General features: G+C 42.3%; 1 protein-coding gene across 2 annotated transcripts; it reads right to left on the bottom strand.

The window, feature by feature from the left end:
- Window positions 1-1,910: 1,910 nt before the first annotated feature.
- ccdc22 (coiled-coil domain containing 22) lies at window positions 1,911-27,130 on the bottom strand. Of its 2 annotated transcripts, XM_061792003.1 has the most exons (16): window positions 26,754-27,130; window positions 26,149-26,326; window positions 25,319-25,451; window positions 19,967-20,073; window positions 19,655-19,739; window positions 16,874-17,043; window positions 8,135-8,350; window positions 7,888-8,049; window positions 5,405-5,524; window positions 5,213-5,329; window positions 5,035-5,136; window positions 4,402-4,509; window positions 3,907-4,002; window positions 3,623-3,682; window positions 3,455-3,529; window positions 1,911-2,709 (listed from the first exon to the last, which is right to left on the bottom strand). In XM_061792003.1, exons 1-16 carry the CDS (start codon window positions 26,801-26,803, stop codon window positions 2,596-2,598), a joined length of 1,893 nt encoding a protein of 630 aa, XP_061647987.1. In that variant the 5' UTR covers window positions 26,804-27,130; the 3' UTR covers window positions 1,911-2,595. The 2 variants fall into 2 exon arrangements, with proteins under 2 accessions (XP_061647987.1, XP_061647994.1); XM_061792010.1 differs by lacking the exon at window positions 26,754-27,130 and having other exon boundaries at window positions 19,978-20,073; window positions 26,149-26,287.
- Between the last annotated feature and the right edge of the window lie 11 nt (window positions 27,131-27,141).

Genomic DNA, 27,141 nt, shown 5'->3' with positions numbered 1-27,141 from the left:
CTGGACTTGTTTATTTTTTGGGGCTTTCTGCCATAATCATCAAAATTGAAAAAAAATAAAGGCTTGAACTATTTCACTTTGTGTGGTGAACCAATAGCATACAAGTTTCCCTTTTTGAAACAAATTATTGAAATAAATAGACTTTCCCTCAATCATTCATTCATCTCCCATACCGCTTATCCTTTAAAGTGACTAAAAGTGTGATAATTTGTGCAAGTGGTGCAGAGAGATCTCAAGCATGTACTGTCAGTGGCTGGTAGTAGTCAACAACAGTTGAGCAAATAGTGCAGTGACAAAAGAGCAAGTGCACGAATAATGTAGAACTGTCCCAACAGAGATGTGCAAAATTGGCAGCATGTTGCAATGAAACTGGAAGTCAACTGTTTAAGAAGGTTAATGGAACGAGGGAAGCAGGCGTTGGAATGTCTGCTGGTTTTTATGTCCATTTGTACAAGAGCGCCTTCATGAGGGAAGGAGCTGGAAAAGGTGGTGACCAAGATGTGAAGGGTCCAAGAGAATTTTCTCTTAGTCCTGGAAGCATGCAAAGTCCTCAAGAGTGGGTAGGTAGGTACTGATAATTTTTTCAGCAGCCTTGACTGTCTGTCGCAGTGTGATTTTGTCTTTCTCTGTAGCAGCACCAAACTAGACTGTGATGTATGAACACAAACGATTCAATGACTTGCATAGAACAGCCTCAACAGATCCTGTGGCAGGCCTTGCTTCCTCAGAAGCCACAGGAAGTACAGCCTCTGCTCTGTCTTTTTGAGGATGAAGTTGATGTTGGTCTCCCACTTCAGGACCTGAGAGATTGTGATTCCCAGGAACTTGGTCTCGACACAGGGCAGTTGGACAGCGTGAGGGGGACCTGCAGCGAAGGATGTTTCCTGAAGTCCACAATCATCTCTACAGTCTTGAGCGTGTTCAGCTCCAGGTTGTGCTTTCCGCACCAAAGCTCCGGCCACTCCACTTCCTGTCAATGAGCAGACTCGTCATGACTATGGTGTTGTCTGCAAAGTTCGGGTGTTTGACATCTGGGTGCAGTCCATGTAGCGAGAGAAGAGCAGCTGAGAGAGGACACATCCTTGGGGGGGCCCTGGTGCTGAATGTGCATGTGGATGAGAAGCTTTCCCCCAGCCACACCTGCATGTGCTGCCCATCAGGAAGCTATAGAGCCACTGGCAGATGGCAGGCGAGACACTGAGCTGGAGAAGCTTGGAGGAGAGGAATAAAATTCAAGGTTGATGATGTTGAACGTAGAGCTGAAGTTCACAAACAGGATCCTTGCGTAGGTACCTGCGCCGTCGAGATGTACTTGAATTTGAAGTCTTGCTTTATTCTGTCATCAAATCATTTATCCTACACAGTCTGGCATCTTTTCTGGTCAAACGCAAATAAAGATATGCACAAAAAAATAGCGGTGGGGAAAGAAGTCCAAATAGGTTTGGTGAGAGATAATGTTGTGCTTTGAAACCAGAACACAATGATGAAAAAGGAAAAGTGTTTCCTAAACTGGATCGCTTTGACTTCTAATTGGAGGCCCCTGATCTATAAGACGGGACAAGCGTATGAGGACATCTCATGTCTACCACAGTGTGTTTACTTTCACTAAGACCTGACTTGGTGTGGGTCAGTAGTCAGTGTATTGATCTAAGCTACTTAACAATATTGTTAATCTCAGCGATCCACATTACTATATCAACATACTGTACATCACTGTGATGTCATGCAAGCTCCATCAGTGCTGACTTAACCAGTGTAGAACCATAACTAATCCACACTGTTCGTAGCAGGATAATGTATAATAACAACTGATCACATTGACATACATTTCTGATGAAGAATGTGGCAGTGAATTATTACACGATTTGACGGTGCGTTAGATCTGGCAATAAACATTCTAAAGTCAAACACTTGATAAACAATATTTTAATAATAGATCTGGACGACACATTCAAATACCATTCACTCAACATTCAGTTCAACTATGTTTCATTCTGAAAATTACAAGGATGCTTGTTGTATTAAAGAAAAAAACAACTAATACATGTTGTCGTTCCCCCCACTCTCACAACACACACACTTTTTCAAACAATAATGAGAATGGCCCTTGAGCAAAGAAGGCAGGTTTGGAAGCACCATTTGTTGTTGACTTCAATTTAGGTAAGGATTGGAATGGCAGATCTAAACATGGACATAATTGGTGGTGCAGACTATCATTACTTTATTTTCAGTATAATTTTATTTATTATTATTTTTGACAGTTTAAATTATTTCTGTGACCAACATAGGTTTTTCTTTCTTTAACCAAAGCGGACCGACAATTTTGTCCACATATGTAAATACTCATAAGATGTGTAGCCACAGAAATATTTAACACCAAAAATGAGGTATCGGGATCCATATTTACATATGAAAAAAGGCTTTTTCAGTTACTGTAGTACAAATATAATTTCAGCTTCTTAACAAAAGCAGCTCCCAATGGCAACAAGAGGCGGTGTTAATGAACAGCGATTGCTTCGGTCTAAGACCTATTTCAGTCATGTTCAGAGCAACAAGAGTTGTTTTTAAGCTTAAGCATGACTAGGTAGTCCAGAGTCAGCCCTCTCTGACCTTGGCCGCAAGTGCAGAATTCTCTTGTCGAATGGCCTTGTAGTCTTCTAGAATCCTCTCCAGATTAGCCACTGTTTTGTTACTATTTTCTGTGTCAATCTGTGGACAAATTAAATAAATGTTAATTATTGAAATAAGAGGAATTCAGATACAAAGGCATAATCTACACTGCTCTCTGCACAGCATAAAGAGCATGGCGCTATCAGGATACAAGCCAGTTAGGAGAGGTGGAGGGGGCGTAGGGAATGCAACAACCCTGCAGTAAAACCTGCTCCTTTAACGTCAGAAGGAACTGGAGGAACATGCCATTTTTGCCCAGCGCGGTTGTTTGCATTTTATTCTGGCATGAGGGCCTGACGCCCACAAGTGAAGCTTTCACAACAGTCAATCCAGTCCTCACTAGGTTAATCATTTGAGCTTTCATTGATTGTTATTTTCTCAATAAGGGAAGGCCATTCCAAACGCTTAGTATTAGCCTTATCCATTACATAACCACCTTGAATGAACAGCATTTTTTTTTTTTGGGGGGGGGGGGGAAGAAATCATTGTCCTTAGTTATGTCCAAGTTGTGTCACCTTTCTGAGTTTTATTCATTCTGCATGTCGCCTCCTCCAAGTCTTGCGTTCACATTGTACACTATATTAATTTCGAAATAAGTTAAACTTGTGCCTTAAATTCTAACTGACGGTAACAAATTGGATCAAATATTCATCTTCGACACTGACTTAGAATACAACTTAAAATATGTAAATGCTTGATTCAACCAGGAACTGCAATGCTTCCCGTTTTCCGGGTTAGACTCCAAAATTCTTTATCTAAAACGATAGCCTATGACAAAATCTACCTGCTCTTCAAGATCTCGTATCTCTCTCAGGATTGTACCAGTGTCCTCAATGGTTTGGATCAATTGATTGCAGTTCTACACAAGAGAGTGAGACAGTGAAACACAATATTGCAAAGAGGAGGGGAAAAAATAACTGTAGTAGAGAAAATTCTGAATGTCTGACTGTACTTCATGTAGCGCAGCCAGAAACTTGTAGGATTTGCGGACCGACTCGTCTTTTTTGGCATCCTGGCAATGATCATAAAAATAAAGCATTACATTTTGTCCATACGTGAAAGGTAGCAAAAGAACCTTAGGTACATCTTGCAATTTTATAGAGACAAAGTGTTCTAAAGCCTCAAACACCTTTTAAAACTCAATTCTACACTGCTAGACACAGGAGTTTGGCAATTTGCTCAAAGTCATCAATAGAATGAAAGTCACTAACTAAAAGAGACTTGTATTTTAAGGACCTTAAAGACAAGCTCATCTGTCACAGCAAATGTCCTGTCCAGTTTTCCTGTGAGGCTGTTGATCTCTTTCTGTAGTTCTTTAGTGTCAGACAAAATCTGTTTCAGAAAGAAAGAAACAAATAGGTTGTTAAATGGATGCGCAGAGAAGTCATGCATCACTGCGTTCCTAAAACTACATCACTACAGACCATGGTTGTCACATGTTGAAAAATGTGAAAAAATAGAAAATTCCTCTTCCTTGTCAGGACTCAACTCACAATGTCACCCGATTGCTGACATCATGTAAGAGGTACCAGCCTCTTGTAGAGATGAGAACTACTTGCATCACATAATTTTAAGTCCACAAACAACTGAAGCGCACACTTAAAAGCATTTGAGGGGTTTGTAAAAAGTTATTCATTGAAGGATCTGAATCTTTGCTAGCGTTTTCTTAAAAAAAAAAAATACAAATAAAAATAATAATTGGTGCTGCCGAAGTCTCATTACAAGTCTTACCTTGGTGATTTCTTCCTTCTGTTTCTTGATATTGCTCACAATCTCCAGAATTCTCTGTGTATATGATGCCCGAGACACATCCTGGGGAAGGCTTTCTAACTCTGTTAACTGTATTGAAAGAGAAAAGGCAGAATTCTATTAAAAAAAAAGCATGTAACCTGTAATGCAAATTAACTTGCATTTTAAATAGTATTCAATCATAAGAAGAGTTATTTTATATAATACATGTGGTTGTGGCGGCATGGTGAATCTGCCTTACAGTTCTGAGGACCGGGGTTCAAATCCCGGCCCCACCTGTATGGAGTTCGCATGTTCTCCCTGGGCCTGTGTTTTTTTTTTCCCGGGTACTCCGGTTTCCACCCACATCCCAAAAACATGCGCGGTAGGTTGAATGAAGACTCTAAATTGCCCGTAGGTGTGAATGTGAGTGTGAATGTTTGTTTGTTTATATGTGCCCTGCGATTGGTTGGAACCAGTTCAGGGTGTACCCCGCGCCTCTCGCCCAAAGATAGCTGGGATAGGCTCCAGCAGGCCCGGGACCCTAGTGAGGATAAGCGGTACAGAAAATGGATGGATGGACATGTGGTTGCATAAAAATATGTCCAGATTATATTTTTTAGAAACTCTTGATACCAGCTGCTTGTATATGTCCTCCTTCTTCTTGGCCTCCTCTGTTGATACACGGATTTTGTCATGTAGAACCTTTATTTCTAACAGCTTTTTGGACGATTCCATCTGAGAAAAAAGGAGATAAACTAAGAATTGTACAGAATAAATTTTAATGAATTATTATTTTCCCATGCATATTTACATCCTGATTGCTGCAGATTTCTTTAAGTCTGCGGTGCTCGTCGATGAGTGGTGCACGGTGTTTCTCCCACTGAGAGGCCAAGTTCAACACACGCTTGGCACTGGCCTCCACCAGAGCCTGGAGGAGAAGGCAGAGATGAACTTTGAGGCCATGCTGCATTTAAAGAAATCCAAGTACACTTCTCTCTCCAACCTGAAGCTTTACTATGCTGTTCTCAGCATCTGGCAATAGGTCAATGGTTTTCTTCTTCAGTTGGATCTTTTCCTCCTGCTCATTGTTCTGTAGCTCCCGTTGCTTGTACTCATCAAGTACCTACACAGACGGGCGATAAATCCACATGAGATATTTGGTCTGATGGACTAAAAATGGATTTCATGCTCCGAAACACAGCATAGCAGAAGTAACCGTCTCCCAAAGTCCAATAATATGTTTAAACCATGCTAAAAAATGCCCACTAATGCTATTTTCTTCAAGTCGGATAATTTGCCGGAAAAATTAAATCCACTTAATTGGCCAGCGATATGTTCTTCACTCAGTGGCCACGATACAGCATAAGTTAGTTAATCATTTTTATGGGTAACGCTCAAAATTTAAGACCCCAACTCCCGCCAATCTCTCCCCCCTCCCTTTTTGTCCTTCCATTGACATGCTAACCGCCAGCCTCCTTAGCTATGAACCTTTGTGGCTTACTCATCCTATGGCCAGTTGTCAAGTCTGCAGTCTTCCCCATATTGAACCCAACTGAGACAATTGAACCAAACTGAAGCAATTTAATGACACCTAGGAATCCTGTGTAGGTGCTTTGAGTTTAGTAGATGATTGTGTGACACTCAGTTTAAAACATTTGTGTCCTGCAAAATGTAGGCTGATTTCTTCACAGTATTCAAATTTTTTGAATTCCTAACTGTGGGTTTAATGAGCTGGAAGCCCAAATTATGTAAAAATAAACAAATAAATAATTCAAATTGTTTAAATTGTGGGCTCTGAATAGATAAACTTTACCATGACATTAAATTTTTTTGGAAAGGGTCTGGAGACACTTAAGGGAACATTCACTGTGTATTATGTTGGCTAGCCCTCGAGCTAACAAGCTACCGATTTAAGGAGCTAAAGCGCTCGCTCCACCGCGTTGGTGTCATTTAAAACGTCAGCGACTCACCGAGTTGTTGTGTGTTCGTCCCAAATTAACACAAACACGGCAAACTTAACTGTTTAGCATAACTTCAGTGGCACACTATATTCAGCCAGTAGTGGGATTAATGCCACGGATGGGGCGGGACTTCTGGCAAAATATTTATGCCACCGCAAGTACTTCCAAAGCCCACAGTCACTGGTTAGATATTTGTAAACACTATCTGCCAGTCAATGCAACGGCATGCTCCCAAAGTAAACAGTGCAAGGTTCAAGGAACAAAAAGCACTAGTGTCGATCATTGACGTGTGCTTTTGTCTTTTCTTTTTTTTTTTTTTTTTTTAAATGTGCCTTTGTGTGAGGTTTCTATAGTATTAGCCCATGTGAACGGTAGCCGCACAGCCCACAGCACCGCTGAGCGAAGCATAGGCCGGGCAAAATGAAGAGCGACAAGGAGAACTTTTCCGATCATGTAAAAATTACGCCAAGGAAAAATATTGGGACACATTGTTTATATGTTCCCTGCAATTGGCTGGCGACCAGTAGTCCGCCTCATGCCCAGAGTCGGCTGGGACAGGCTCCATCACGCCCGCGACCCTACTGAGGATAAGCAGTATGAAAAATGGATGGATGGATGGACATTGCCAATTCTATTTTGGAGCTTGTGGATGATCAAAGGCTTACTTGGAGCCAGTCAGTCACAAGGCGTCGAGCCACGCTATGAAGTCACCTAAGTACGACATAACTCCTTCCAGCTGTGCATATCCATGTTTTTGCGGGTGTACGTATTGTCCCAAGTTCTAACACAAGATGGGCACATACGAATGCTATGCTCTCAGGGCAAGTTAAATAAAACAATGACTTGTGCAGTTGCTGGCTTCCCCAAAATGATCAGTTTTTGTTTTATTTTACATTCTTCAGTATTATATATTTGTTAGCCTTCCACAAACAAAGCGCAAAACCCTCCGTTAAATACGGAATACGAGTTCAGAATGTTTAGTGTGCAAAAGCACGGTGACAACAAGCCTGACCGGCTGCAGTCTTGCTCGCTGTCCCTAATCAAATGGCCCGCCTCACAGATAAAAAAACAGCTTGCTACTTGAAATCACCACGAAAGGAGGAAAACAAATATTGTGTTGATGTAGTTTGCTTTGCTTAAAGACGTTAGTAAAATTTCAGTGATTGTCGTCTCCTAGTTTTGACCAAAGAATAAGTGGGCTCTAGTGAGGTAACATTAATAGCTATTGTAACTACGCATTACGCATTAGACAAAACCAAGTTGTTTTTTTAAAATGATATTGACACTTATATAAGGCCATGTTAGAGAGTCACTCCAGGGAGCTCTAAATAGCCAAAATATGGAACCTTTAAGAGAACATTCAGTCTATGTATTACTTAAAATAACCTGTCAGACAGCAGAAAAAACACAAGGCATGATTATGAGGCACACATTTTGCGTTATAACAGGGTGTATGATGTCATTAGAAGATAAACAGAGAACTAGCAAGTCAGTGCAGATGAGAGAGTTAATGGGTTGATGTTACCTGAGCATTAGTGACACTCAGGTGCTTCACTTCCATAGTTAGTTGGTCCAAATCATTGCAAAGCTGCTGAAATTGTTGCTGCAAAGATGCCAGCTCCTCCTGCTGACTCTGATGGTTGTCACCATCTGTCTGCCAGCCAGGGGATGGTGCTGCTTCTACTTCCTGATCAAACGCACACAAACACAGACAGCTGTGGATAATTTTACACCATTCATTGGTTTGATTCTGCACCACCAGGAGTATGCACCTGTGTAAAAGTGAACTTCTGGGAGTGGGTGAAGTGAGAGCCTTTTGTTAGGTTTTGGTCAGAAGAAGCAGACCCCCTGAAGGATTGCAGTATGTCAGACAAATCAGAGGTGGAGCCAAGACCACCAAAGGCACATTCCATGGGGGGAAGAGCAGCAGAACGCAACTGCTCCTCAATACGTTTATGCAGCCGAGTCAGTTTTCGGGCCTTGTAGTCCTGTGTGAAAGGAGACAATAAACATGTACAACTAATTTGAATACGTACAGGAAATGTTAATATATAGACCTTTTCACCATAATGTTGCACACACTTGGGGGTAGCAAATGCCTTAACCATGGCACTGGTAGTACACAAACCCTTACGTCTTTTTTTTTGTTTGTTTTTTTTAAACTAGTTAGAGCGATTGAGGAAAACGATTAAATGATGATTTTAACCTTCTCTACTGTTGTAGTTTGAATGTGTGACGTCTCAGTAGTCGAAAAGAAGACGTTAAATTTGGTAAATTGCTTGGGTGTGAGATGCAACGCTGGCCGTAACTTACATTTCAACAAGAAAGTGGATCAAAAAATAGACATGGTGGAAATTCAGATAGATCATTGAGGGACTGGCGAATTGACTTTGCTATTGGTCTATTTATGGCACTGGCATACAGTGCGAGGAAAAAGTATGTGAACCCTTTGGAATTTATTAAATTTCTGCATAAATTGCTCATAAAATGTGGTCTGATATTCATCTAAATCACAATAATCAACCTGCAGTGTCTGCTTAACCTAATAGCAAAGAAACAGTTTTTATATTTTTCCTGAAAATAACATTCACAGGACAGGAAAGAAAAGGTAAGGGAACCTCTAGGCTACGGATTCTCCAAGAGCAAATAAGAGTCTGGTGAGAGCCAACCTGGTGTCCAATCAATGAGACAAGATTGAAGGTGTGGCTTAAAGCTGCTCTGGCCATGAGAAAACACACACCAGTTTAGAATTGTCCCTGTTTAGAAGAACTGTCTGATGTACACCATGCCTCGCTCAAAAGAGCTCTCAGAAGAGCTATGATTGACTTTTATAAAGCGGGAACAGGATACAAAAGTGTCTCTAAAGGTCTATATGTTCTTCAGTCCTTGCTTAGACAAAATTTCTATAAATGTGAAAAAATAAATATAAAAAAAGTTCAGCACTGTTGCTTCTCTTCCAAGGAGTGGCCATCCTATAAAGATGACTGCAAGAGCACGGCACACACATGCCAACATCTCTGTTGACAAATCTAGTACATAAAGCGGCTGAAATAAATATTTAACACGTCACCATTTTTCTCATTAAATATAGTTTCAAAAGTGCTATGGACCTGAAGATTTCACCACATGTTGGGAACAACCCAAGTAACCCATACATACAAACAAAATAGAACAAATAAGCTCAGAAATTAAATTGTGTGCAATAATGTGAAATGAGCGGCACAGTGGACGACTGGTTAGAGCGTCAGCCTCACAGTTCTCAGGTGCGGGGTTCAATCCCCGTCCCCGCCTGTGTGGAGTTTGCATGTTCTCCCCGTGCCCGCGTGGGTTTTCTCCGGGCTCTCCGGTTTCCTCCCACATCCCAAAAACATGCATGAATTGGAGACTCTAAATTGCCAGTAGGCATGACTGTGAGTGCGAATGGTTGTTTGTTTCTATGTGCCCTGTGATTGGCTGGCAACCAGTTCAAGGTGTACCCCACCTCCTGCCCGATGACAGCTGGGATAGGCTCCAGCACGCCCGCGACCCTAGTGAGGAGAAGCGGCTCAGAAAATGGATGGATGAATGTGAAATGACACAGGGAAAAAGTATTGAACATGCCAACTGGTAATCATTTAATACTTTGTACAAAAGCCTTTGTTTGTTTCAAGACGCCTCTTGTATAGAGAAACAAGTCACATTCATTGCTCTGGTGTGATTTTGGCCCATTCCTCCACAGAAGCAGTCTTCAAATCTTGAAGTTTGTGTGGGCTTATTTTATGCACCTTGAGTTTTAGTTCTTTCCATAGATTTTTGATTGGATTCAAGTCAGGTGATTGGCTGGGCCATTCTAGCAGCTTTATTTGTGTTCTTTGAAACCAATTGAGTTTCCTTGGCAGTATGTTTTGGATCATTATTCTGCTGAAATGTCCACCCTTGTTTCATTTATCATCATCCTCATAGATGGCAGCAGATTTTTGTCAAGAATGTCTCAGTAGATTTGCCCATTCATCCTTCCTTCAATAATGTGAAGTTTACCAGTACCATTTGCTGAAAAGCAGCCCCACACCATCATGTTCCCAACTCCGAACTTCACTGTTTGTATGGTGTTTTTAGGGTGATGCGCAGTGCCATTTCTCCTCCAAACACGGTGTGCATTATGGAATCCAAACAGTTCAATTTTGTTCTCATCTGACCAGAGTATATTCTCCCAGTATTTAACTGGCTTGTCCAAATGTTGTTCAACAAACTTTAAACGAGCTTTGACATGCTTTGAGCGTGCATACAGGCCATGGTGGCGGAGTACATTACTCACTGTTTTCCTTGTGACAACAGTACCTGCTAATTCCAGGTCTTTTTGAAGCTCTCCTCAGGTGTTTCTTGGCTCTTGGACAACTCTTCTGATTATTCTTTGGACTCCTCTGTCAGAAATCTTGCGAGGAGCACCTGATCGAGGCAAATTTATGGTGGTGTGATTAGCTTTCCACTTACGTATTATGGCCCCAACCGTGCTCACTGGAATGTTCAGAAGCTTAGATATGCGCCGGTGACCAATGCCATCGTTATGTTTTACAACAATTAGTTTTTGAATGGTCTTGACACAGCTCTCTGCTCTTACCCATCATGTGTCTTGACTCACACCTTGACAATGATACCTTTTTATAGGCCATCAATTAGGACTGAACCATCTGATATTAATTTGCACTGACAAGGCACTAGATTACTGTTTGATTACTAATAAATTTTAGGTGTTGTCTTGGATTTCCATGCCTTTTTGCACCTCCCTAACTTCATTAATTCAATACTTTTTCCGTGTCCATCCATCCATTTTCTTTACCGCTTATCCTCACTAGGGCCCTGGGTTGCTGGAGCCTTTCCCAGCTATCTTTGGGCGGGAGGCGGGGTACACCCTGAACCGGTTGCCAGCCAATCGCAGGGCACATAGAAACAAACAACCATTCGCACTCACATTCACACCTACAGGAAATTTAGAGTCTTCAATCAGCCTACTGCGCATGTTTTTGGGATGTGGGAGGCAACCGGCGTGCCCGGAGAAAACCCACCCAGACACGGGGTGAACATGCAAACTCCACACAGGCGGGGCCGGGATTTGAAACCCGGTTCCCAGAACTGTGAGGCAGATGTGCTAACCAGTCGTTACCGTGCCAGCCTTTCCCTGTGTCATTTCACATTATTACACACAATTTATCTTGTTTGTTCGACTTTCTGTGTATGTATGGATTACTTGGGTTGTTCCAAACCTCTGGTCAAATTTTCAGGACAATAGCACCTATGGAAGCATATTTAGTTTGAAAAATGGTGACGTGTTAAATACTTATTTCAGCCGCTGTACTTAACACATTAAACAAGAATGGGTTCATGGGAGAACACCACGGAGGAAGCCGTTGCGGCCCAAAAAAAAGATTGGTACACGTTTGAATTTTGCTAAAGAGCACATACGAAATTCCACAGCACTACTAGCAAAATATTCTGTGGACAGATGAAACCAAAGTTTAATTAATTGGGAAGAACACACAACACCTCAGGGCTGGGACAGCTTGCTATCATTGGAAAAAATAATTCACAAGTTTATCAAGATATTTTGCAGAAGAACTTGTCTAACAGTTGAAGCTCAAAAGAGGATGGGTGTTGCAACAGAACAATGATCCAAAACAAATAAACAAATCACAGAATGGCTTCAGAAGAAGAAAATACATGTTCTGGAATGGCCCAGTCAAACTCCTGACCTAAACCTGATTGAGATGCTGCGGCATGACCTCAAGAAAATCAGAATCAGAATCATCTTTATTTGCCAACTATGTCCAAAAAACACACAAGGAATTTGTCTCCGGTAGTTGGAGCAGCTCTAGTACGACAACAGACAGTCAATTGACAGAGAACACTTTTGAGACATAAAGACATTGACAAAAAAAAACTATTCAGACATTCCAGGAATCTTGTTGCACTGCAAGTTTGGCAAGGAGGAATGGTCCAAAATTCATCCTGATCGTTGTGCACGTCTGATATGTAACTTCAGGTAATGTTTGGTTGAGGTTATTGTTGCCAATGGAGGGTCAAACAGTTATTAAATCCAAAGGTTTACTTACTTTTTCCTCCCTATCCTGTACATGTTTACATGCTATGCTCTATAGAAAATAACTGTTTGTGTGGTATTAGTTTCAGCATAGATAATTTTACACTTGAGGCTATGTGAGTCTGGGATGGACATGTCATGGAAACAATGAGTCTCAGCACTGGAACAATGAGTACCTGCAACTTATCATCACGGAATACAGATACAGTAAACCTCCACAATATCAATGTTCTTGCTTCGTGGTGTCGCTATATTGCAGATTTTTATTGCACTTGTTACTCTATCTTTTATATTGATTGTACAATATTTTTGTTATCCATTGCTTTTTCATTCATCCATCCATTTTCGACCGCTTATCCGAGTTCGGGTCACAGGGGCAGTAGCTTTAGCAGGGACGCCCAGACTTCTCTCTCCCCAGCCACTTCATCCAGCTCTTCCGGGGCGATCCAGAGGCGTTCCCAGGCCAGCCGAAAGACATGGAGGGGGTTAGAGTTTGATCCGCATAACCGGCAGTAAGTCGGAGTTGTTTCCGGTGAGGGTTGGACTCCGCCAAGGCAGCCCTTTGTCACCGATTCTGTTCATAACTTTTATGGACAGAATTTCTAGGCGCAGCCGAGGCGTAGAGGGGGTCCGGTTTGGTGGCCTCAGTATTGCATCTCTGCTTTTTGCAGATGATGTGGTTCTGTTGGCTTCATCAAGCCGTGATCTCCAACTCTCACTGGAGCAGTTCGCAGCTGAGTGTGAAGCGGCTGGGATGAGAATGAGCACCTCCAAATCTGAGACCATAGCTCCAGGTCGGGAATGAGATCCTGCCCCAAGTGGAGGAGTTCACGTATCTTGGGGTCTTGTTCACGAGTGAGGGCCGAATGGAACGGGAGATCGACAGGCGGAACGGTGCAGTGTCTGCAGTGATGCGGACTTTGTATCAGTCCGTTGTGGTAAGGAAGGAGCTAAGCCGAAAGGTGAAGCTCTCAATTTACCGGTCGATCTATGTTCCTACCCTCACCTATGGTCAGGAGCTGTGGGTCGTGACCGAAAGAACAAGATCCCGGATACAAGCGGCCGAAATGAGTTTCCTCCGCAAGGTGTCCGGGCTCTCCCTTAGAGATAGGGTGAGAAGCTCGGTCATCCGGGAGGATCTCAGAGTAGAGCCGCTGGAGCCAGATGAGGTGGCTGGGGCATCTGATTCGGATGCCTCCCGGATGCCTCCCTGGTGAGGTGTTCCGGGCACGTCCCACTGGGAGGAGACCCCGCAGACTACCCAGGACACGCTGGAGAGACTATGTTCATTGCTTTCTCTCTCTCGCATATCTGTTTAGGCCTGTCATGACAGCATTTTGTTTTAGAACATTTTCCCAAAAACCTTCATGACAAACGATAGTATTGTTGATGTTTTATGCTACTGATAAAATTCTATTACAGCATAATAAAAAATTTACACATCTTACAAATTCTGCCCTGGTAATCAAACATATGAGCACAAATGTGTAATGTTCTCTCATTTAATAACTAAAAGTAGGGCTGCATTTCACAATTAGAGCAGGTAAATAAAAAGAGAAAGTTATAAGTGTTCAAATAAAGTGCTTAACTTCAGAAAAATACAAGTAAGCATTTCCCCTTTTGTTTGGCATCTTGACACAACAGTGAAGTCTCAAACAATTTTACATATTTTAACAAATCTTACTGAACCGTTTCAGAGGTTATGTTTGTTCAAAATCTTTTTATTTTGTTTCATAATGGCATTTCATATAGATGCACTTTTAATAAGTGCTCCCACAGGGATATCGTTTGACGTGTGTCCCGCATCTGAGACCAAAAATGAGCAAGGACGCAAAATTAAGATCAATTTGCGACTGAGAATGCAGTGCTATGGGTTAGTATTCCGGCATGGTGCTGGACATCCGGCGTATTATTTTTTTTGTCACGACAGGGCTCTAGAGTGCGACTAAAAGAAAAAAGAGAGAGCGTATACACCTGTACACCCAGCCGCGTTATTAGGGTTCACACCACACACCATCAGCACCGGGGCGCCCCAAGGATGTGTCCTCTCTCTGCTGCTCTTCTCTCTCTACACAAACGAGTGCACCTCAACGCACCTGGCTGTCAAGCTCATGAAGTTTGCAGACCATACCACATTCATCGGCCTCATCAAACACGGAGACATATCGACAGGAAGTGGAGCGGCTGGAGCTGTGGTGAGGCCCACACAACCTGGAGCTGAACATGCTCAAGACTGTCGAGATGATTGTGGACTTCAGGAAGCATCCTTCGCCACAGCTGCACCTCACACTGTCCAACTGCCCTGTGTCAACCGTTGAGACTTTCAAGTTCCTGGGAATTACTCTCTAAGGACCTAAAGTGGGAGATTAACATCAACTCCATCCTCAAAAAGGCCCAGCAAAGGATGTACTTCCTGCACGTTCTGAGGAAGCACAGCCTACCACAGAAACTGCTGAGCCAGTTCTACACAGCAGTCATAGAATCAGTCCTGTGTTCATCCATCACAGTCTGGTTTGGTGCTTGCACAAAAAAGGACAAACTCCGACTGCAACGGAAAATCAGGACTGCCCAAAATAAATCGGCGGTACTCCCCTAACCACCCTTAAGGACTTGCACGCTGTCAGAACTAAGACAAGAGCATGCAAAATCCTCTTGAACTCTCCACAGCCTGGTCACCACCTTTTATAGCTCCTTCTCTCAGGTAGGCGCCATCGATCAATGCAAACTAAAAAAAGCAGACATTCCAACAGCTTCTTCCCTCTTGCCGTTAAATTCCTAAACAGTTAACTTACAATTCCAGTGTAACATGCTGCCAATTGTGTCTTGAGATTGTTGTCATATCTCTGTCGGGACACTTCTACATTCGTACACTCACTGTAGTAGCCTCGTCACTGTGCACTATTTGCATATCTGTTGTTGATCAATACTTGAGAACTATCTTCACCATTTGCATGATTGTCATTGTTCCAGATCATTGCACTACTAGTCACTTTAAACTGCTTAAATTTCTTGAAGACTGCACCATTTGCACAATTGTCACTGTACCAGATTATTGTTCTGTTAGTCATTTCAAACTGTTCTAAATTGCTAGAGGGGTCTGCATCATTTGCACAATTGTCCAAATAAAATAAATAAATAAATAAATTGTATTAGCATTACCGGTAACCTTTCATTGCTCAGTGACTCTCCGTAGTGTGTTTTCATGTTTTTGCCTTAAAATTATTTTTGGGCAAAATGGCTGTCTGTTGTTGTACTAGAGCGGCTCAAACTATCGGAAACAAACTCCTTGTGTTTTTCTCATACTTGGCAAATAAAGATGATTCTGATTCTGAAATGTGATGCATTTTTTGGATGGTCATCTCAATACACCTGAATAGCCTGCCCTTCCCGTGACACAGGAGCCAATCATGTTGCAATGGGACACGCCTAGCGGCTGTGGCTCAATAGGTAGAGCGGATCGTCAAGCGACCGAAGGGCACGAATCCCGGCTCAGACTGTCTGCATGTCGAAGTGTCCTTCGGCAAGACATTGAACCCTAATTTCCTCCAAGTAGGCCTGGCAGCGCCTTGCATGGCAGCAGCTGCCCATTGGTGTATGAATGTGTGTGTGAATGGGTGAATGTCAGGATTTGTAAAGCGCTTTGGGCAATATTATAGGCCATTTAGTGCCTAGAAACTGTGTGGGAATCCTAATAAAACCGCCCAGCCATTGGAGGAGGAAAAAAAATTTCTGCAACCCTTCTGTCTCTAAACCCATCAGATAGTGAAGAGCTGGGCCTAACCATGCACACTGCGCCATAGTTCAGTCGAGTGGTTTCCTTGAGCGGACGATCGGTCGGCCACTGGTTTTGACGCGATTCAAAATTATATTGGTTATGGTGTGGCTACGGTGTGGGTCCGTATGGGGCTGCTTCTGGGTCTCGGTCCGCCAGTTACTGACCTCTGTTTTAAATGATGTCGCCACAATCGAGTGAGCCAGAGCGAGCTATTTAGCTCCTTAGCTGGCTAGCAAGTTAGCTCATGGGCTAGCAAACCTAATAATTAGTTAACTTTCCCAGAAGTGTTCCAGTTGTGTGCATCTAGGAGCCAATGCCGTTCCGCCAGCGGCTTGTTGCGTCATAGGCAGCACGCCGGGTGTTACCAAACCATGAAAATCTATCTCAGTGCCAATTTACAAACATGAAATGTCTATCTCTGGCAGCACATCACCAAACACAACAAGTTTTTGTCATCATTTTCAATTCAAGTCAGTGGTATTCAATCAACTTTTACCACTCAAAAATACCCTGGCACCAATTGTTTAAAAAAAACAAAACAAGAAAAAACATCTATACATAGCACACAACAGCCCTGATGTAAAGCATTTGGAATCATATAGATAGATTGTATTAGATTTCCATTTTGACATATTTCAGTGGCAAGGCAAATAAATTATTTACCTGTGGAGTAAGATGAGACAGGAGTCCCTGACTGTTCCACTCATTGTCCCATTCCTGCGCCGCACTGAGCTCAGCTGTGTGCTGCTCCAGTAAGGACGCCGCCACAGAGGCATTATTGGGGAGCTGAGCAGTGACAAGGGGAAGAAAATCTCGCTGGTAGTCTTTGATCTCTGAAATCATGTCACACAATACAATTCAATTCAATTACAATATATGGTAAACTTCAAACATCAAGGAATGTCAGATGAAAGCACAGGTCAGCATTATAAAAATCCATCTAGAATCACAGAAGTGTGAAAAGGTGTTTGCCGCCTTCCTGATTTCTTTTTTTTTTTTTCCATCTTTGTCACACTTAAGTATTTCCCATGCATCCATTTTCTAATGCCTATCCGAGGTCGGGTCGCGGGGGCTGTAGCTTTAGCAGGGATGCCCAGACTTCCCTCTCCCCAGCAACTTCATCCAGCTCTTCCGGGGGGATCCCGAGGCGTTCCCAGGCCAGCCGAAAGATGTAGTCTCTCCAGCGTATCCTAGGTCGTCCCCGCAGTCTCCTCCCGGTGGGACGTGCCCGGAACACCTCACCAGGGAGGCGTCCGGGAGGCATCCGAATCAGATGCCCCAGCCACCTCATCTGGCTCCTCTCGATGTGGAGGAACAGCGGCTCTACTCTTAGATGCTCCCGGATGACCGAGGTTCTCACACTTTCCCATATTTCCCATAATCACCCATGCATCCATCCATCCAGCAATCCATCTTCTGAGCTGCTTCTCCTCACTAGGGTCGCGGGCGTGCTGGAGCCTATCCCAGCTATCATTGGGGTACACCCTGAACTGGTTGCCAGCCAATCACAGGGCACACGTAAACAAACAACCATTCGCATTCACATTCACACCTACGGGCAATTTAGAGATGTCAATTAACCTACCATGCATGTTTTTGGGATGTGGGAGGAAACCGCAGTGCCCGGAGAAAACCCACGCAGTCACGGGGAGAACATGCAAACTCCACAGAGGCGGGGCCGGGATTGACCCCGGTCCTCAGAACTGTGAGGCAGACGCTCTAACCAGTCGCCCACCGTGCCTATTTCCCACCATCAAACAAATTTAAATATTAGTCAAAGACAACACAAGTAAACACAAAATGCAGTTTTTAAATGAAGGTTTTTATTAAGGGACGGGACAAAAATCCAAGCCTACATGGCACTGTGTGGAAAGAGTGATTGCCCTCTAAAACTAATAACTTGTTGGGCCACCCTTAGCAGCAACAACTGCAATCAAGCGTTAGCGATAACTTGCAATGAGTCTCTTACAGCGCTGTGGAGGAATTTTGGCCCGCTTATCTTTGCAAAATTGTTATAATTCAGCCACATTCGAGGTTTTTTTTAGCATGAACCGCCTTTTTAAGGTCACGCCACAGCATCTGAATAGGATTCAGGTCAGGACATTAACTAGGCCACTCCAAAGTCTTTATTTTGTTTTTCTTTAGCCATTCAGAGGTGGACTTGCTGGTGTGTTTTTGATCATTGTCCTGCTGCAGAACCCAAGTTCGTTTCAGTTTGACGTCACGAACAGATGGCCGAACATTCTCCTTCAGGATTTTTTGGTAGACAGCAGAATTCATGGTTCCATTTATCAAAGGAAGTCTTCCAGGTCCTGACGTAGCAAAACAGCCCCAGACCATCACAATATTTTACTTTTGGTATGATGTTCTTTTTCTGAAATGCGGTGTTTATTTTACACCAAATGTGACACACACCTTCCAAAAAGTGCTACTTCAGAATCAGAATCATCTTTATTTGCCAAGTATGTCCAAAAAACACACAAGGAATTTGTCTCCGGTAGTTCAAGTACGACAACAGACAGTCGATTGACAGAGAACACTTTTGAGACATAATACATTGACAAAAAACACCCAAAAAAAAAATGTCTTGGAGATTATCAAGATGTCTTCTGGCAAAATTGAGATGAGCCTTATTATTATTTTTGCTTATTTTTGTAGTTTTAGTCTTGCAATGCTGCCATGCAGACAATTTTTGCAGTCTCTTTCTTATGGTGGAGTCATGAACACTGACCTTAACTGAGGCAAATGAGGCCTGCAGTTATTTGGATGTTGTTGTGGGTTCTTTCGTGACCTCTTGGATGAGTCGTCTCTGCGCTCTTGGGGTAATTTTGGTCGGCCCGCCATTCCTGCGAAGGTTCACCATTGTTCTATGTTTTCGCCATTTGTGGATAATGGCTCTCATTGTGGTCCACTGGAGTCCCAAACCTTTAGAAATGGCTTTATAACCACTGATAGAGCTCAATTACTTTCTCTCTCATTTGTTCCTGAATTTCTTTTAGTTCTCGGCATTATCTCTAGCTTTCGAGGATCTTTTGGCCTCCTTCTCTTTGTCAGGTATATCCTATTTAAGTGATCTCTTGAGTGAGAACAGGTGTGGCAGTATCAGGCCTGGGTGTGGCTAGAGAAATTGAACTCCGGTATGATAAACCACAATTATGTTTTAACTGGGAGGGCAATCACTTTCACACAGGGCCATGTAGGTTTGGATTTTTTTTCCTCCCTTAATAATAAAAAAAACATTTTAAAACTCCATTTTGTGTTTATACTTGTGTTGTCTTTGACTAATATTTAAATGTGTTTCATGATGGGAAATATTTAAGTGTGACAAACATGCAAAAAAAATAAAAATAAATCACGAAGGGGCAAACACTTTTTCACACCACTATGTAGACTTTACTGAGAGAGATGATTAATCATCAGCCATTAGTGTCAACCTACGCCTACCTTTAAGTGATTTCTTCCCTGGATCTTTAATACAATGAGGTAAACTGAGGGGCTGCATGTGGAAGTTGTGCAAGGCGTCAACATTCTATTGACAGAAAAGCACACATCAGAGAACAAAACAATATGCATACGAGTTCTTTTAAGTGTGCTTAAATAGCTTTTAAAGTGATAACACATTCTCTGAAACCATCACAGTGGTGAACCTACAGTAGCAAGAAGACAGTATACACCAGATCAGTGGATGCTGTTTCACTCCCTTTTCAATATTTTAACCACAAAACCGACAGCAAAGTGCATTTTTTAAGAGTTTACTTGTGTTTCACCATGCAGTGGCAGCCTGCAGTTTGGAGGGACCCAAGGTGCAACAAGCTGGGCTTTAATAGCAGCAGCAATATCTCTCTGAAGAATAGTTGATTTTCCTATAGGGAAAAAAAAGACAATTGTCAATACAGTATTAAAATTACTCGTCATGCCAAGAATGTGGACACTTAGCCTAATGGCTGTTTGTGTAATATAGAGCTTAAAGGGAACATATCTAAGTGTAGTGTACTGACTAAAATGTGTTGAACTGTATTTGTTTGAATTGCTGTTGTGAAAATTAGTTAAAAGTTTGTTTGGTTCTTTGTGTGGATGGATACTGGGGTGTCCTGCGTTCCGGTCTGTGAACATTTCAGGGTTTTTTTTGTTTTAATGATTGATTGAAGGGGTGGTGCGTCCAATGGGATTGGGGGAAGGAGGTGGGTCGTGGGGAGGAAGAGCGGGAGATGCGGCGGGGGGAAGAAGAGTTTTTTTGGGGGGTCTGGACCTGGTTTTCCGACGCGAACGGATTTACTGTTTGAACGCGAACAGATTTTTGACTGTTTCAACGCGAACGGATTTACTCTTTCAACGCCACGGGTCCTGCCTGCTGAACGCCACGGGTCCTGCCTGCTCAACGCCACCGGGATTTCCGCTTCGACGCTACGGGATCCAGTCGCTGTGCCTACTGAAGCGTTTTGAGGGCGCGTTCCTACGGCAATCGGTTTGGGTTTCTTTTCCCCAGTGAACTGAGGGTTCAACAGTTTTGTGAGTACTGCCAGTGAGGGCTACATAAACATTTGACTTTTGTTGCTTATATACAAATAGTTAGGGTCCCGGAGTGCCTGTCCATCCATCAAGTGTGTAATTAAACAGCCAAGTAAATCTTTAGTTATCTGCTTATTTCTGAAAATGTGGCTGTGAGCGAGCTGTTTTGCAGTTTCACTCCACTGTTACGTAACAGTCGAGATAATTAACAAAATAAGCACCCATACCCCAAGTTATTCTCCAACAATGACTTGGCAGCCAGGCTGGCCAAAGTTCCAGAGTGAAACAACCACTTAATGTTTGTCAATGTGTCCATGCACTACATACACAGAGGGAACTGCATCTTCCACAAATTAAAACCCTTTCTTTCATTGTCTCTAAGATGAGGGCCATTGCTTGTTTTCCACACTCTGGGCTGCGCTTAGAAGCAAGCAGCCGGCAACCGCGAACACTTGCCCGACCAAGGCAAAAGAGGAGATGGTCAAACACCTGCAGGATCATGTCAGCCAAATCTAGCCCACTGTTTGTCAATCTAACAAAAGCCGCAGTCGCCACTGGCCCAGCACCACGTGGGGCTGGATGAAGGCTGGCTCAATGGACCATCTGTAGAACGTGCTAATTTAAGCACTGCAAGAAATATAATTATGTACAACCCGAATTCCAATGAAGTTGGGGCATTGTGTTAAACATAAATAAAAACAGAATACAATGATTTGCAAATCACGTTCAACCTATATTTAATTGAATACACTACAAAGACAAGATATTTAATGTTCAAACTGATAAACTTTATTGTTTTTAGCAAATGAGCATAAACTTAGAATTTCATGGCTGCAACAACGTTCCAAAAAAGCTGGGACAGGGTCATGTTTACCACTGTGTTACATCACCTTTTCTTTGAACAACATTCAATAAACATTTGGGAACTGAGGACACTGATTGTTGAAGCTTTGTAGGTGGAATTCTTTCCCATTCTTGCTTGATGTACAGCTTCAGCTGTTCAACAGTCTAGGGTCTCCGTTGTCATATTTTACGCTTCATAATCCGCCACACATTTTCAGTGGGAGACAGGTCTGGACTGCAGGCAGGCCAGTCTAGTACCCGAACTCTTTTACTACGAAGCCATGCTGTTGTAACACGTGCAGAATGGCATTGTCTTGCTGAAATACGCAGGGGCTTCCATTAAAAAGACGTTGCTTGGGTGGCAGCATATGTTTTTCCAAAACCTGTATGTACCCGTCAGCATTAATGGTGCCTTCACAGGTGTGGAAATTACCCATGCCATTGGCACTAACACAGGCCCATACCATCACACATGCTGATTTTTGAACTTTGCGTCCATAACAGTCCGGATGGTTCATTTCCTCTTTGCCCGGAGGACACGACGTCCACAATTTCCAAAAACAATTTGAAATGTGGACTTGTCGGACCACAGAACACTTTTCCACTTTGCATCAGTCCATCTTAGATGAGCTCAGGCCCATAGAAGCCGGCGGCGTTTCTGGGTGTTGTTGATAAATGGCTTTTGCTTTGCATAGTAGAGTTTCAAGTTGCACCTACGGATGTAGCGCCGAACTGTATTTACTGACATTGGTTTTCTGAAGTGTTCCTGAGCCCATGTGGTGATGTCCTTTACACATTGATGTCGGTTTTTGATGCAGTGCCGCCTGACGGATCGAAGTTCACGGGCATTCAATGTTGGTTTTCGGCCTTGCCGCTTACATGCAGTGATTTCTCCAGATTCTCTGAAGCTTTTGATTATATTATGCACCGTAGATGATGAAATCCCTAAATTCCTTGCAATTGTACGTTGAGGAACATTGTCCTTAAACTGTTCGACTTTTTTTTCTCACGCACTTGTTCACAAAGAGGTGACGCACTTGTTCACAAAGAGGTGAACCTCGCCCCATCTTTGCTTGTGAAGGACTGAGCAATTCAGGGAAGCTACTTTTATACCCAATGATGGCACCCACCTGTTCTCAATTAGGCTGTTCACCTGTGGGATGTTCCAAACAGGTGTTTGATGAGGATTCCTCAACTGTCAGTCTTTTTTGCTACCTGTCCCAGCTTTTTCGGAACGTGTTGCAGCCATAAAATTATGATTATTTGCGAAAAACAATAACGTCTATCAGTTTGAACATTAAATATCTTGTCTTTGTAGTGTATTCAATTAAATATAGGTTGAACATGATTTGCAAATCATTGTATTCTGTTTTAATTTATGTTTAACACAACGTCCCAACTTCATTGGAATTGAGGTTGTATATAATTCTTGATCCTTGGGGTGTTTTGAGGAAAGCATGTCAGACTTGTTATTAGCACACCTGGGCACTATTTTAAATTGCAGAAAATAATACATAGTCTCCTTTTAAAGGATTGCATTGCCTATGGTGATGCCACGCTATTCCACTTTTGTACAATTCATAGTTAATAATGTTGCAGTAATAAAAAAAACCAAAAACAATTATTTCTACAATTCAAGAGCTATAGTTCTTGTTACGTACCATTTATACAACTGAACATTTCTTTAAAATGTACACTGATTGCCACCTGAAACAATTCTGGAATTTACATTATTTTATCTATTTTATTACAGTGGAAACTCACCTGAAGTTGTTTCGCAACATGACAAAATTGTCTGTATAAAATATGCCGCTAAAGCAGGGGGGGCGAATCAGGGGGTCCAATCTGGCCCCCGGGGATTGTTCTCCCTGTCGGGCAAGTTTTAATTCATTTATACATACAGACTCTTCTTTTGAAATTCATGCTTGGGACTCATGTCCACGCAGCTGAGAGAGAAAAAGATCGCTTTCAATCCATGTATGCAGTAAGAAACTTTGTTTAACTCCTACAGAAGCAACACCTGTATGTATCATATCATATATTGTTTGTTAAGTAATTTTATGTGCAAATGTACTGTTAAAAAAAAAGCTTGTGAAGTTAATTTGGACATGGGTTTATTGAAAACAGATGGGTGCATCTGGAAGTGCATCCAGCATAAAAACTGTGCCAAAAAAAAAAAAAAAAAAAAAAAGAAATCATGCGAGCGACACGCTGTGGTGACCCCTGACCAGTGTTGGGAAAGTTCATTTTCTACATGAACTAGTTCAAAGTTTAGTTCGCCGTTCCAAAAATGAACTAGTTTTATTTCATAGGTTCTTTTTTGTGTGTCAGTATGTTGCTGATGAACTATTCCCCTTAAAATACTGGAATTTCATTATCCCATTGTTGCCACCCATTCAGTCCACACTAGTAGCAGGCTGCAGCTTTCACCGTACAATCTCATAAACATGAGGAAAAACATGTTTCTTGACAGTGTAATCGTACAGTGTTTTAACTAAAGCATTCTGATACAAATAATACTCTTCCTAGAAATCAATTCTTACAATTATGCACTGTATTACAAAAGAACCACAGAAGAACACATTCACTCCCATTTACGCCGTGTCCCTGAACACAACTTGCATTCTCACGCAGCTGCGACGTGCCTGTCATGAATGGCGGCCGTGGGCACACTGAATCAGTTTCCAAATTCCAACGTTTATCCGCCGACAAGGCTTAGTAAAATATGGCTAATGCAACAATACATTTCGATTAATAAGGAAGAAATTTGTACAGTTTGTTGCTGTGCTTGATCCTTATGTGAAAAGACTCACATCCATCATGAAAAATAATTTCCCTCTTCAAATTGGTCAGCGCATAACCCGAGTTAGGTCTAAGTACACAATTTATTGTTTTGTTGTTCAGGTGGAGGAACAGTTAGAAAGGTGGAGGCATGCACTGGAAAGGAGAGGAATGAAGATTAGCCGAAGTAAGACAGAATATATGTGCATGAATGAGGGGTAGAGGGGGAAAAGTGAGGCTACAGGGAGAAGAGATAGCGAGGGTGGAGGACTTTAAATACTTTGGGTCAACAGTCCAGAGCAATGGTGAGTGTGGTCAGGAAGTGAAGAAACAAGTCCAAGCAGGTTGGAACGGGTGGAGGAAGGTGTCAGGTGTGTTATGTGACAGAAGAGTCTCTGCTAGGATGAAGGGCAAAGTTTATAAAACAGTGGTGAGGCCAGCCATGATGTACGGATTAGAGAGTGGCACTGAAGAGACAACAGGAAGCAGAGTTGGCGGAAATGAAGATGTTCTCTCTAGGAGTGACCAGGTTGGATGAAATTAGAAATGAGCTCATCAGAGGGACGGCCAAGGTTAGATGTTTTGGAGACAAAGTTATAGAGAGCAGACTTTGATGGTTTGAACATGTCCAGAGGAGAGGGAGTGAGCATATTGGTAGAAGGATGATGAGGTTGGAGCTGCCAGGCAAGAGAGTTAGAGGAAGACCAAAAAGAAGGTTGATCGATGTAGCGAGGGAATACATGAGGGCAATTGGTGTTAGAGAGGAGGATACAGGAGATAGGCTTACATGGAAAAGGATGACACGCTGTGGTGACCCATTACGGGACAAGCCGAAAGGAAAAGAAGAAGTACTGTACCGCACTATACTGTACTGTATGAGGTTTTTTTTTTTGTCAAAGGGTGAGTAGTTTTATTTTATTCCTGTCTTATTTAACCTAGATTATTTTATGTTTTATGATGGCGGTGATCCTATACCTGTTGGCTGGTCAGGGGCCTCAGCATTTTCTCTGGGCAGTTTCTCCACAAGGAACATGAGCAGGGAGCGAATCTCTGTCTCACTGCTGTACAGGAAGGTTTGATAACCTATCTCGCCTTTGTAACCAATGTCCTGCAAACAAATATGATATTTCATTATTAGGTCAGGTGTGTTTATGTTGTTTCTTTTAATGAAATTTTGAGAAATAAAGCTCACTTGTAACTTGTATTTTTTCTATTGTATAAATTTAGCCAATGAGAAAGTTTCATTCCATGAACACTGAAAAGCACCAAAGGTTCAACAAGTTTTCATGGTGTGGGTTTGTCTCTTTGCAACTAGTAACAGTTTTTGAAATAAATTTCATACAATTTTTGGGGAGGGTGAACATTGAAATACTGAGTTAATAAATAAATCTATCCCTATAATGAGCTAAATTATTCCTCTATTGTAGGGTTTTCTTTGTCTAAAGTTGTATGTAGTCTCAAAGCGTGTCAAGTCAAAGCAAATTCAATCCAGAACTGATCCACATTGCAGAATAAACCGGGAGAATTTACACACTTCACACAGAAAGGAGCCCAGATTACAAAAATCTGAACCTCAGAACTTTGAGGCAGACGTGCCAACCACTATTTCATCGTGTTGCGCTAAGCAGGTGATGATTTTTTTTTTCTTTTACAGTTTTAACTAACAAGTATAATAATATAAAATAGTAACATTCCAAATTGTTCAGTGACAGCAGCTGTGTTTTTTCATCCAAAGGGCTTCTTTGCCTCTCTCAATTAAAAACAGGACTGCTCAACATGTCAATATGTCTTATATATGTTTTTACCTGGCAGGCCTGTGCCAGACTCATGCCTACCCTGAAGCGGGCAGACATGCCAGGCGGAAGGGAGGTTGGCAGCGCGCTGCCCAGGCCAGGATCGATCACCCTGATACATCTCACCACCGCCTCCACTATCAGCTCACTGGTGAAGTCTTTGAGGCTACCAACCTCCTCACTCAGCTCTCTACAAGAAGCAGAACAAATGTATTGGAATGTGCTTTTTTTTAACTGCAAGCTGACAGACTTACACCCATGTGTTTGATCATATGATGGCCATTACATATTTAGTTGATTGACTTACAAAGTAAAATAAATGTTGTCTTGTATTGTTGCCAACAATTGACGATCAAATAGAACACCCTATTCATCTGTCGCCAAGCACCTACATTGTACACCTTATTCTTATGATCAACATGCACTTTATTCTACTCCTGATTCTTTTTTTTCCAGACTTGTATTGATGTCATGTTTTATATTTTTCTTCATATTAACACTACATGCCTGATTTTCCTTGTGTTGTTTCCATTGTGAAGACTACTGGACCAGTGAATTTCCCTTGTGGAGGAAAAAGGTATCTCTATCTAAGATTAGAACCGACAGCAAATACTTACGTGCCGACTTGTTTTAGGGCGTGTATCAAGATTTTGTCAACTTCCTCCATGTCGAGTGTTTGAATCAACGCGCACGATTCAAGTAGCGCCTTCAGCTTTTTTGGACTAACCAGTCAATGGGCAAAGTGTGGCTTCTCCATGGTGGCAAAACGGCAGGAGAACAAGCTTCAGTCGGTTAGCGTTTAGCTACTTATTCATGAGCAGAACCTCGCCTCTCAAAAGTTACTTCTATTCTCCAAGTTAAACGAGGCATATAAATCATACACAACCTAATCAAATCTGCTCCTGCTACAGACTCAATTTTACAATTCTGTCCGACTGTAAAGGCAGTCAAAATGAAAAATTACGGATGGGTTTCTGGGAGATGGAGTTTTCTCGCCCGAATAAT

The sequence above is a fragment of the Phyllopteryx taeniolatus genome, chromosome 1 (assembly GCF_024500385.1).
Source record: "Phyllopteryx taeniolatus isolate TA_2022b chromosome 1, UOR_Ptae_1.2, whole genome shotgun sequence".
NCBI classification, from domain to species: Eukaryota; Metazoa; Chordata; class Actinopteri; order Syngnathiformes; family Syngnathidae; genus Phyllopteryx; species Phyllopteryx taeniolatus.
The sequence above is the reverse complement of the archived record's forward strand: the minus strand, read 5'-3'. Positions and strand labels throughout refer to the sequence as shown.

Excerpts from the sequence above, each read along its gene's own strand:
- ccdc22 (XM_061792003.1), bottom strand. The coding sequence starts at position 26,803 with ATGGAGGAAGTTGACAAAATCTTGATACACGCCCTAAAACAAGTCGGC. Across the intron at positions 5,137-5,212 it reads AAATCTGCAGCAATCAGGAT|ATGGAATCGTCCAAAAAGCT; the intron begins GTAAATATGCAT and ends CTTTTTTCTCAG. Across the intron at positions 4,510-5,034 it reads AGGACATATACAAGCAGCTG|TTAACAGAGTTAGAAAGCCT; the intron begins GTATCAAGAGTT and ends CTTTCAATACAG.